General features: G+C 37.0%; 1 protein-coding gene across 1 annotated transcript; it reads right to left on the bottom strand.

The window, feature by feature from the left end:
* Positions 1-6,296: 6,296 nt before the first annotated feature.
* Positions 6,297-11,955, bottom strand: b3gnt5b (UDP-GlcNAc:betaGal beta-1,3-N-acetylglucosaminyltransferase 5b). The gene is made up of 2 exons (XM_077202579.1): positions 11,738-11,955; positions 6,297-8,122 (listed from the first exon to the last, which is right to left on the bottom strand). The coding sequence occupies exon 2, from the start codon at positions 7,924-7,926 to the stop codon at positions 6,790-6,792; it is 1,137 nt and encodes a 378-aa protein (XP_077058694.1). The 5' UTR covers positions 7,927-8,122; positions 11,738-11,955; the 3' UTR covers positions 6,297-6,789.
* Positions 11,956-12,697: the final 742 nt, after the last annotated feature.

Below are 12,697 nucleotides of genomic sequence, written 5' to 3'. Positions count from 1 at the left end.
GTGCCCCCCCATACATTTCATATGCCCCCCTTAAGACTGAGGTCTGGCGACGGGTCTGCTGCTGGTTACTTCAAGTTGTTTACCACAATCTTTATTTTACTCATAAATTGAAAACCCCCATAGGAAAACCTTGATGATACTTTTTGTTCTACTGCAACATAAACTGCACATTTGTGCCCAATGTTTTCAGAATGGGTGTTTGTCATTTACTTTGTAGAACAAAATTTCAGAGTATCATAACTTATTTACTACAGACCTTATTTTACCTCATCAATTGGAAAAACGCTCTAGGGAAATGGACCGTGTTTTGATGTAATCCCTGCTCAACACCAAGATCCTGAGTTATGTGGATCCCACACCTTCATTCACTCAAGTTTCCGTGCTTCTGGGAATTTTCCATTAGTGATTTCCTCATTTTTGGTCCTCCATTTTGAGTAAGTGGGTCTGGTGTCCTGTCAACATGCTTTGAATTATTTCCAGTTGAGTTCTAACATGCTCCGACACTTTCTCAGTCTTTAGTTTTGGAATCTGGGCAGAGCCAATCCTGTTCAAAGGAATATGTTTGAGTTGACCAAAATCCAGAAAGGAGGAAGCATTTCAGCACTTCCATTGTCTTGAAGACTGAAAGAGTTGTCATGAGACTTTACTGTAGATTATGTCCTCCATTTAGCTTTTTATTTCTGCTGATAGTATTTAGGCTTAAGTTGTTTAGTGGTCAAGATTCTATTTTCTGCAATCCAAAAGAAAACTTGGGTTGTTGTGATTAGGTGTATAAAAAATACCATGTAATGTATATGTGCATACATCACTCGCCAGATAAAAATGGGATTTACATTTCCTCAGGAAGTATTTTGTTTCTTCAACCCAAAACGCATCCTGTTGCCATTTGAATGGCAAATCCGCTCATTTTCCATGTGTGGTTACAGACAGAAGACCTGTCGCAAAGTCTTGAGCTTTAAAGTGTCCAGTAAACAAAAGTAGTCCACTAGAAGGACAGAAAATGATCTCTGAAATATGAAAAGCATGCAATGAAAACTTACTGTGTTGGCTGCCGCTCACCTCATTCAAATCAAATGCCAGGTTTCAGATGGATTGCCTGTTCATGTTTGCTTGAGGGTTTGCAATCAGTCTAAGTCCATTGATCTTGCTATGATCTGTTGTATGGGCCATTCTACAGAATTGGTGCAAACTAAAGTCCCACAAACAAATTATTTTTAAATGTGTTTAAGTATTCAAATTTTAGATGTTTACAAAGATCTTTCTATTATCCATTGAATCCCACAATAATATTTAAAATATCAGTACGTTTAATATATATATAAAATCATCATTTATTGGGTACTTTCAATTGGGAGGGGGCTGCCCCAAAACCATAACCATAACCACTAAATTTCAACTTGTGAAAATTTTGAAATGTTTTTTTTTTCTTCTTTTCAAAATTTTCCGTTGTTTTTACAAATATCGTTTTGAATTACACTTGAAATATAGTTAAAATTGTAATAGTTATTGGTTTACCTGTGAAAACTTTTTTTTGAAATAGCAAAAAATATACAGGTGCTGGTCATATAATTAGAATATCATCAAAAAGTTGATTTTATTTCAGTAATTCCGTTATAAAAGTTAAACTTGTATAGTATATAGACTCATTACAATGCAAAGTGAGATATCTCGAGCCTTTATTTGTTATAATTTTGATGATTATGGCTTACAGCTTATGAAACCCACAAAATCAAAATCCCAGAAAATTAGAATATTACATGAAATCACACAGTAGTTACACAGGAATGCCATGGTCATTGAACCAGGTTTTGGTTCTTTTGGCAGTGTGGGCAGGTGCAAATCCTGCTGGAAAATGAAGGAAGCATGAAGTGCTCTGAAAATGTCCTGGTAGACGGCTGCGTTGACTCTGGATTTAATAAATAACAGTGGACCAAAGTCCTCTTTTCTGATGATTGCTCATTTTGCATCTCATTTGGAAACCAAGGTCCCAGAGTCTGGAGGAAGAATGGAGAGGCACACAATCCAAGATGCTTGAAGTCCAGTGTGAAGTTTCCACAGTCTGTGTTGGTTTGGGGAGCCATGTCATCGGCTGGAGTTGTTCCACTGTGCTGTTCACTCAACACAGCCATTTACCAGAACATTTCCAGAGCACTTCCTGCTTCCTTCAGCAGACAAGCTTTATGGAGATGCTGACTTCATTTTCCAGCAGGATTTGCACCTGCCCACACTGCCAAAATAACCAAAACCTGGTTCAATGACCATGGTATTCCTGTGTAATTACTGTGTGATTTCATGTAATATTCTAATTTTCTGGGATTTTGATTTTGTGGGTTTCATAAGCTGTAAGCCATAATCATCAAAATTATAACAAATAAAGGCTTGAAATATCCCACTTTGCATGTATCTATAGTCTATATAATATATTAGTTTCAGCTGTTAAGTTGAATTCTTGAAATAATTCTACTTTTTTTATGATATTCTAATTATATGACCAGCACCTGTATGTACAAGGTAGATGTAAACAAAATATTAATAGGCCAATATAAACCGCCTAATCAAATTATTTATTATTGTGTTTCGGTAGTGACAAATTTGGGGAGAGGAAAAATATTCCAAAACTTTCTGATAATACAATATAATTAACAGCACAATTACTAGAAATGTGTACCTTTATATACTCTACAATTTGCATACATGCAAAATTTGTGCAAAAAAAGACCAAATATTTTCAAGACGTTTCCAACTCTGACTTAAAGTGCTTAGCATAAGTGAACACACCCATGCTAAAGTTGACTAAAAAGAGGAATTACATACACATTACACATGTGCATCCGTGTGTATTTGCAACCTGTATTTTAAGGAAGAACATTGATATTAGCTTTTGGTTTGACTAGGTTATCAAACAACTAATAATGTGTTGCTTATGTTATACAAACCATATTCCCGTTCGCCATCTCAGAGTTAGACGCTGGCTTTTAAAAATCAGCATCCTTAGAAATAATGATAGGGAAAGGCCCCGTCCCACGGGATTGCTTACGTGCTCGTGACGTAGAGAAAAGGGGCGGTTTCATACCTCGTTTTTGAGACTGTCTTTGGTAAACTGCCGTTTTAAGGAGAAAATACTCAGCAATTGTGTTGGCTGATGAATTTACACATGGTTTGTCTTAAAGCAATTTACAAACACCACACAGACATATAAACAAAAAGAAAAACTTGATTTTCTCTTGATTTTTCTTTTTTTGACTCATTTAAGTAGAACTTTCCAAGACGGCCATTTTGACATAATTTTGTTTGAATATGTCTGTTCAAGCACAAGACGACGTGAAATACAATTCAGTATTCGCGCACTGTCTGAGATGCGGATTTCTGGGCGCGCGCTTCGGAGGTTTGTGCACAGAAAACTTCCCACAATCGCTCGAGTAACGAATTGAGTTCCTTTTCGCGTCGTCTTGAGTTTGAATATTTAAATTGGCACGGCTTAAATTGTGCATCTTCTCGCCATTTTGCATCGTTAGATTTGAGGGATGTGACGGTGAGGAAATTTTCCTACCGGTTAATCAATGTCTGACAACAGCGGTAATACTGGTATCACCTTAAGGGGGACGTTGGAGTTTTTCCTTTTTTTTCCCCACCTCGCTTTTAAATCACTTGTGGTGCATGTCCACTGGTACAGAGCGGGCGTCTTTAGTTAATTCCTATGGAAGCTCAACTTTACTGTGGTGGGCAAGTGATGGAATAGTTTTGTGGCTGAACACCAACTAGTAGCAGCAAGCCTATTAAAATTCATAAAAATGTTACCAGGCAACTTGTGATTGACACGCTTCATATACTCACCAGCACCGATACACGCTTCATATACTCACCAGCACCGATACTCTTATTTGGCACTTGGCTAGTGCCCATTTTAGGTCCCTGTGTATAACCATGTATAACATTGTAGACCAGGGAAAATGACTTAACGTGTTGGTTTTGAATGAGTGTTCCTTATTGTTTATTTCTGCTCATTGATTTTAGTTGGTTCTGGGGGCCTGTGGTCACGCTGCAGGACTGTCCGGCTGCATTTTTTGCCAGGGATGAACTAAAAGGTTTGACGTTTCTCAAAGCTTTATGTCACCCAAACTAACCAATAGCTGATAAGTACTGTTTTGAGTCTGAAAAAATGAAAGAAACAAAAATGAAGATAATTATGGAAATCTTTCACTTTATAGTGAACTTTATATATTTAGCACATCAGTGGTGCAATTCTTACTGGCCTGGGTGTTTGTTTGTTTTTCAGGAGACAACATGTACAGCTGTGAAAAATGCAAGAAGTGAGTATGAACTTGTTGTTGAACAACTTGAATGAGGTGGTTGCAGAAATTAAAGTGTTAATATTGATTCCTTTGGTTGTTTCAGGTTACGGAATGGGGTCAAATTCTGCAAAGTTCAGAGTTTGCCAGAGGTAAGCGATCATACAAGCTATTTTGGTTATTATACAGGTTCAGGCAACACATTATTTAAAGGGATAGTTCACCCAAAAACTACATTTCTGTCGTTAATTACTCACCCTCATGTCGTTCCAAACCCGTAAGACCTTCGTTCAGTTTCGGAACACAAATTAAGATATTTTTGATGAAATCCGAGAGGTTTCTGAACCAGCCAAAGGCCCAGAAAGGTAAAAAAAATCATCTTTTGGAAATTGATCTTAATGCCTTAATTAAAAAAATGAGGAAAAATCCAACCTTTAAGGACACCAATTTTCTTTGTGAATGAATAATGTATTGTAAATAAATAAATGTTCTTCCTTAAAAGGACACCCCGATGCTAAATTCCCATAGAGGCAGGCAGATTTTTATTTTTAAAGGCCAGTTATTTCATGGATCCAGTAGACTTTTTATCCTGATAAAGTTCCCTTGGCCTTTGGAATTAAAATATCCCACATCATCATATTCTCTTTACCATGCCTAGAGATTGGCTTGGTTTTAAGTCAGTTAGGCTAATAGCTGGTATGATTTGCATTGAGAGATGATCTTATGGAAAGTGCCCCATGGCAATCTCTAGGTACGGTGAAGTGTGTGTGATGTTTTGGCCAAGGGAACTTTATCAGGATGCTGTATAGTATCCTGGATCCATGAAACAACTGGCCTTTAAAAATAAAAATCTGCCTGCCTCTATGGGAATATAACATAGGGGTGTCTTGACCTATGCAACCTGTATTTTAAGGAAGAACGTTTATTTATTTACGATACATAATTCATTCACAAAGAAAATTGGTGTCCTTAAAGGTTGGATTTTTCCTCATTTCCTAAATTAGGGCATTAAGATCAATTTCCAAAAGATTACTTTTACTTTTTACTCAACTTTAGCATGGGTGTGTTCACTTATGCTAAGCGCTGTAGAACCAATTCTATAGAATGGCCCATACACACCATGATCCCTGCCCGGGATATAAATATTGTCATTGTTAACTATTTAACACCACTTATGTGTACAGGAATGTAATCATAATTAGAAGCTGCCCTTTTATTCATATTCTAAAGATGTATTCTACAAATAGAACACACATGAAATAAGCAGCACAGCAATATATTCTGCTCCCTGTAAAGTATGCATGACCATACCTCGGACATGTAACTGTTTAATGATTAGCAGAAGAATGATGCGTGAGAGGACAGACTGGCGTCAACCTCAAGAGAGCATAATGTGGCATGATGGAAAGTTTGATGTCTGTGATGTCACAATGCTTTTTTTTTTTTAAATGAGGCATACAATTTATTAAATGGAGTGAGGTGTATTAACCTTGTAATCCACGGGTTCAAACTATATTCTAATGCTTTTTCAGTGAATCATAAACATTCGTTGCACCTGTGGAACAGTTCGGAAGACAGTTTGCAGGCGGCGGGGCGGGCATGTGAACAGAGCAATAAGCTGCACAAGCGACACAGCGACAGGAAGGACAGAAGATTGTGAGAAGGAGATTCACAGTAGAACTTCAAGCATCTGGCGCCACACCAGACACTCACTGCTACTTTTGACGCGGAAACCCCTGCTCTTTTCACAGACTCATTAATCCATTCTGTTCATCCAATCTCTGTGAAACTTGGTCAGTTTATGTCTGTTGTTGCAATATTTTATTGTTCATACTTGAATGTTAAAAAACTGACTGGAAATAAAAGCAGTTGAAATTGAGAGAACATTTCTTTCTTCTTTCTGTTTTCAATTAGTCTTGCAATAGACTGGCTATTCATTCAGGCCAGGAATGGATTTGGTTCAACTGGATGTTGTCAATCTAAGAAAAACCCAACAACCCAAAGTAGTATAGTACTCTTAATTAAATATCTTTATTAGATATTAGATGTCAAATGTACAAATGGAAAAGGAATGGTCCATTATATATACACACACACACACACACACACACACACACACACACACACACACACACACACACACACACACACACACACACACACACACACACACACACACACAGAGTAAAACAACATGTATATGGATGAAAGCTAAATTAATTTGATTGCAACTCAACCTAACATAGGAACCAACAAAAATGCAAGCTGAACATTCATAAATAAACATTCATTCATAAATATTTAAATATGATATACGTCGCAACACTGAGCTTTCGTTTAACCTTCATTTTAAACTAGTTCATGTTTATTTCAGTAAATGACTTCCCCCATCCACAACATACCACAAACATCCTTAACTGACATGTGTAACTGTACAGTTTCTCTAGCAACATGACCACAACATAAGTGCACTTGTTACAAAAGGGTTCTTATTTTTACTTCATGTAAAAAAAAAAGCTGCCTTACATGGGTAAGAATTTGAAATAAACGGTAAACATAGAAGCCTCACTTTTGTGATAGTGCAGAAGAGCCTCCGAATCAGTCCTGAGGACACCTTACCAACTTCATCTTCCGTTACACGCTTCCACATTTCACGAATATCGCTGATGTGTCCATGTGAGGTCATCATCTGGTTGTAGATACAACTATGATAAGGAGCTTTTCCTTCTCCCGCGAAGAACGAGTGATCCTTAGGAGAAATGTCCAGCACTTTAGCACAGATTCCAAGAAAGACGTCATCAATGTGAAAGGAAGCGTTTATGGAGAGTGAAGCTTGATAGATTCTTGTAGCTACATCTTTGGAAAGGACATACCCAGATCCAGGGGTATAATCTGGGTAAGACACCCACGGGTACATGTCTCGGGACACGTAGTATTTGCTCTCTTTGTCTCGGACGGGTGGCGAACCGCGGTGCACCCTTCCTATCCAAAGGTCTCTGGCATTCCAGCGGCCCATCCCTTGCAAGTAGCGAATTAAGTTGGGAGTGTGGACAAAGACGTCGTCGTCTGCAGACATGAGGAACTGGGAATGGTGGCAGTAGTTTTCTTTCCAGCCAAGCTGCAAAAGCAGCTTCAGAGTAAGGTTGTGGAAGGTGTCTTTAAAGTCCTGCTGGATGAGGTCATGAAATCTTTGGTCCTCAGAGAACAGTTGCTTCTTAAGTTTGCTTCTGTACTCGGGTTCGGGATGGAGGCCGAGAGCAAACAGCACCCTCACAGTAACACCCAGCGTTTTCTTAATGTACGTCTCGTTTCCCCAAGTGGAGCGAATGGCCTGTCTTCTTTCAAAGTTCTCAGAGGAGCTTTTCACAAAGAGCAGGAGCAGAATGTCTTTTTCATCACACTTCCTCTCGTGGTTTATGAGGTATCTGTACTGTAGAGAGTCTTTGGGATTGACTCTTAAGCTTGCGTTAATGAACGTGAAGCTATTGAGAAGGTGGCGGTAAGAGAAAGACTTTACGTGGCTTACAATGTTATTGTCAATTTTTTCCCAGTACACCATGAACAGTAGGGCACTAAAGCACACTGATATTAGCCGCAGTTGGTGTTTTTTGAATCTAGGCATTTTGAGAAACATCATGACTTTGGCTCCAGTTCTGATTCATGAGATTCCTGGCTAGGTTTCACTAGAGTCAACATGGCCTTCAAAACGTGTCCAAGTCTGGGTTGGAAATCAGAGAAATAGTCAGGTACTGCGATTGCTCAGCTGCCACTGATGTTGAAGCCCTCGTCATGACAAAAGATCAATGAGGTTCACCCGGTGTGATTGTGGAAGTCTGTAAGAGAAATGTACATGATCAGCTGACTTACCCTGTACAAGGATGACCAAAAACCCTATTTGTTCAGGATTACTTTTACAAAGGTAAATGAAGTAATGTTATTTTACCACAGGACGTCTATAATAATAATAATGGTACATTCACACGGGATAAGATATCTCAGTAAAACTAGCAGATAAGAGAGGGGTAACTCAATTTACACACTGTGTGTATTATGTTGCTTCCTGATATTATATGAGCAAACACATATAACCTATATTTATATAAAATAGTTAGGTCCGGTAGAACGATGTATTAAGCCTCTAACAAGTGCTTTCGACCTTCTTTTTGATCTGCATGGTATGTGGAAAACATAGTTTTGCCACAGACTTGACGTCCCACCGCCTAGATCGCAACTGAATGCATTTTCAAGCGTCTCCATACTTGATAAACCGAGGAAAACTACTTTTAAACAGGAAATGACGGAATATTTACGTACATATTTACAACGGGTCTATTCTCACAGGATTAGTATCACCAACGTTAATTTTTCCGGACCTTTTTACAGAAGCTAAAAGTCGCCGTAATCTTTACTGATTACGTCCGTAACGATTACTGAGATGGCACATTCGGACGGGACTAAAATCACAGAGAAGCTCTGGTAATAATTACTTTACCCCAACTCTCCATGGTAAACCAATACCGTCCGAATAGGGATAAAGACGAGATGACCAAGTGGACGTGATCAATTACAAGAATATCCGAGATCCCTGAACATTTCGTAATGTGGGTCAACTTGCACTGTGGGCAAGTTGAGCCACGTCGCAGAGTGTTCAAATACTACTTGTTGTTTTACACCAAATACTGTTTTAATAATTACTAGGACATGTTGTAATGTCAAATAAACCTTATTATTTTGTATAATATTAATGGGTCTTAAATATAAAAAAAATATGTAGAGTAAAAAAATAAGCTATGTAATCATTTGCTGACCCTCATGTCGTTCCAATCATGTATGAGAAGATATTTATGAGAGAGAGAAAAAAAAAGTATTTTCTGTGCCATGTTGCTTTGGACCCTATTGACTTATTATATGGACAAAAACATTCTTCACAATATATTCCTTCATGTTCCACAGAAGACAGAAAGTCAAAAGAATTTGGAGATACATCAGAGTGAGTAAATGACAAAATAATTTTTTAGCAAACCATCCTTTTAAGGTTACTTAAAACTGGCATTGACAAAATGATCATCTCCTATCCTTACGTTTCTACCATTAGACATGCCTTCTGCTAAGAATACTCAGATCAGTACAGTCTAATACGGATTAGGCTATATAGTATATTAGACTGATTATATATAATCTTGGAAAATCAGAAAGAGGAAAAACTGAAGAGAGAGAAAACACTTTTTTTCCCCATGCAAATCCACCACAGTAGTGCTACAACAAAGCATTGTCCTTCAATCTCAGCGGTCATTGGATGCATTTCATTCAAATGTAATGGTTTAGCAAGCTTTGGTGGTTATTTCTAATGCATGCCATTTCGAAAAATCCTGTTTTGCAAGAATCTAGTCTATCCAACTGTAAACCAAGCAAGATCCTTGTTATGCCAATCTTTGCTCAATTTAGTAACTTGAGTAGAATTGAGTAACCTTTTCATCGGATTGGCAAATCTATGCTTGCAAGAATTTGCCAGTGTTTGAGATGATGGAAAGAGCAACTACAAAAAAAGCAGTATTTACGAATAATAGAAGAATAAAACAATGATTTATCTATGCAATCCTAAAAGAAAATGCGTCATATTCTCACATCTAAAGTTATGCGATGCAAATATTATGCAATGCAAATGTGAAGAGAAAATCAGGCCTGTGGGCAGGGATGGGAATACATGCATTTAAAATATGTATTTGAAATACAAAATACTATTTTGCATTTATTATTTTAAGGCCTATTAAAATACTGTATAGTAGAAATACTATACATTTAAGTTTAGTTTTTTTCAAAATACTTTGCAGCAGTCTACCTCCTTATAAGGCTGCTGATATCCTGTACCAACCACAACTTTCATTCACATGAACTGCTGCTCTAAGACTTCATCTAGCATCGGGTGTGTGAATTTTCAGCATTCATAAGAAATATGATAAGGTGAGGATTCAGAATAGGTTTCAATAAATTTCAGCCTATAGTGACCCCTCACTGAATGGCCAATTTCACATGAATATTTTTAAAATACAAAATATTATATTTATTTACATTTTAAAAAAATGTCCACACCGTATTTGGTATTTTATTTTGATAAATTTTAAGTGAGGTATTTTGTATCTTTATTTTACGAATCTGTATCTGTATCTGTGTTTTCTTTGTTGAAACCCAATGACATCCCTGATATCTTTCTGAAGACTGGGTCTAAGATTTAAGAAAACATACGACGGAACAAAAGGGTGATGTCAGGGCATTGAGGATAAGGACGGTTTTTTTCTATTCCTAAGAACACATGACCATTGGGAGCAATGTCTTCTCTCTGTGCAGATTGATTCAGAGGTAGTTCAGAACAAGGCAATTTAAAATTGCAGACGGTTACACTTTTAAGGTTCAGTAAATTATTTGTGAAGTTTAAAAAAACTCCTGAACAAGAATGAAAATAGAAGTGTCAGTTGAAGAATGCTTCGGATCCCACCGAACGGTAATTTCTCAGTAACTTCAGAACAAGCTTAACTAGTATACCAGCATTCACAGCAACAAGATGTTAAAAACAGGATAGTTCACCCACAATCTTAAATTTTGTCATGATTTAGTTACCCTAATATGAACAAAAACAGCTGTATTTGTATTTGAACAAACAACAAATGTTTTTTGGGTTCCTCAGAAGACAGTCATACAGGTTTGAGTAAATGATAGAATAATTATAATTTTGGTGAACCATTCCCATAACAAATGGGAAATTGACAAGTTACACAAAAATGCTAAGTTAATGCTAAGAATAGAGTAATTTTAACTGAAGTGGAGTTCACCAGTATATTCGCCTGATTTATTAGGTAAAAATGAGAACATAGCACCCATCTGAGATGAGTTCAGATACCTGAATTACATTAAAACTTATGATTTAACAACTTTGTGTTTGAAATAGACGAGGCAGTCACATACAGTGGCCACAAAAAAGTATCAGGACACTTATGAACATAAAATGCATAATATTTACAAACCAAGTAGCAACTGCAAACAAATAATGCTGGACTTTTCCTCAGAACAACCTGCTTCGTTTCTGAACCTCTGATCTGTTTTTATAAGTGGTTGACTTTTAAGTAAGTGATTAGTGGATATAACGTTAGCTACGAAGTTAGGTCTCCTCACGTTCACAAAGCAGCAGAAAGTGTCCAAACACCATTCTGTCTTCCCTTTGAACAGTATTATTGTGTTTTATACTTTAAACTTTTTTTGTCTGAAATGGTTTAAATTAAAAGCGTGTTTGTGCTATATTTCAGTTTTATGTTAGTTTTGACGCGTTAGATAAGTTAATAAGTTAACAATATAACAAAGTAAATGTGATGACTAATGACAAATTTGTTATTCGGCAAATAATATTTTTTTTATATCAAAAAATTAAAACTTAAAGAGCATATAGAGTGACTTACCAGGTCGGCTTACAATAGAACGCTGTCCTGGTTTGCTCGTTGACAAACTGTTGCTCTGAGGAAGTTGTAAAGTGAGCTAAGGAGGAATGAGTGTGTGTGTAAGACAAGGACACTACCGTATTGGTTGAAATTAATGTTAAAGGGGACGCGTCACGCGCGTCAAATTAGACATATTTTGTGAAAAGAGTGTAGTCTCTTCAGTGATTCTCAATCCTCGTCCTGGGGACCCACAGCTCTGCACATTTTATAGCCCATGCCTCCTTTATCTGACACACCCAGTTCAGCTAGAGCTCTTTTCTAGGTATTCCAGTTATTTATTTCTCTTTAATATGGGTTCTATTATGTTGTTCAGATTCAGATTGTATTTGTTTTGAATTTTGTTTTTAAAAAGTTTAAAAAGTTGTAATTGAAATGTAAATGCAAATGTTTAAGGCCTAGTTTTTTTTTCATAACAAATCAATACATTTTTAAAGAAATTGGGAGTATGATTTTATTTAATAATTTAATTGGAATTGTTTTCACACCTATTATAGTCAAAGTCATAGGTAAAACATTTCTTTTTTTAAAAGAGCCGTTTGTGAGCCAAAAGAGCCGGCTCTTTTCAGTGAGCTGAGTCAAACGAGCCGGCTCACGAAAAAGAGCCGGAATGCCCACCACTAGAGCTGATGATCTGAATCAGGTCTGTTAAAGGGACACTTCACCCATTTGCATTAAGCTTTGTATCTTTAGAAACCAAGTCATATTTTTGAATGGTCATGATTTATTCCCTTATTTTCCCCTGAGATGGGAGAAATAAGGATTTAAGTGTTCCACTTCCTGCTTTTTATGATGTAAAAATCGTCATTTTGCGTCATGAAAAGCAGGAAGTCCCATTTCTTTGTATAAGGGTTAAGACTACAAACAGTAGCTCATCATTTATTCAGGGGAAGGGGCCCACTAACACTACAGACCTATTACATA

Source organism: Siphateles boraxobius, unplaced genomic scaffold, assembly GCF_051911475.1.
Source record: "Siphateles boraxobius isolate OS27281-9 unplaced genomic scaffold, OSU_SipBor_1 1, whole genome shotgun sequence".
Classification (NCBI taxonomy): Eukaryota; Metazoa; Chordata; class Actinopteri; order Cypriniformes; family Leuciscidae; genus Siphateles; species Siphateles boraxobius.
Note: the sequence above shows the minus strand (reverse complement) of the source record. Positions and strands in the feature narration are given on the sequence as shown.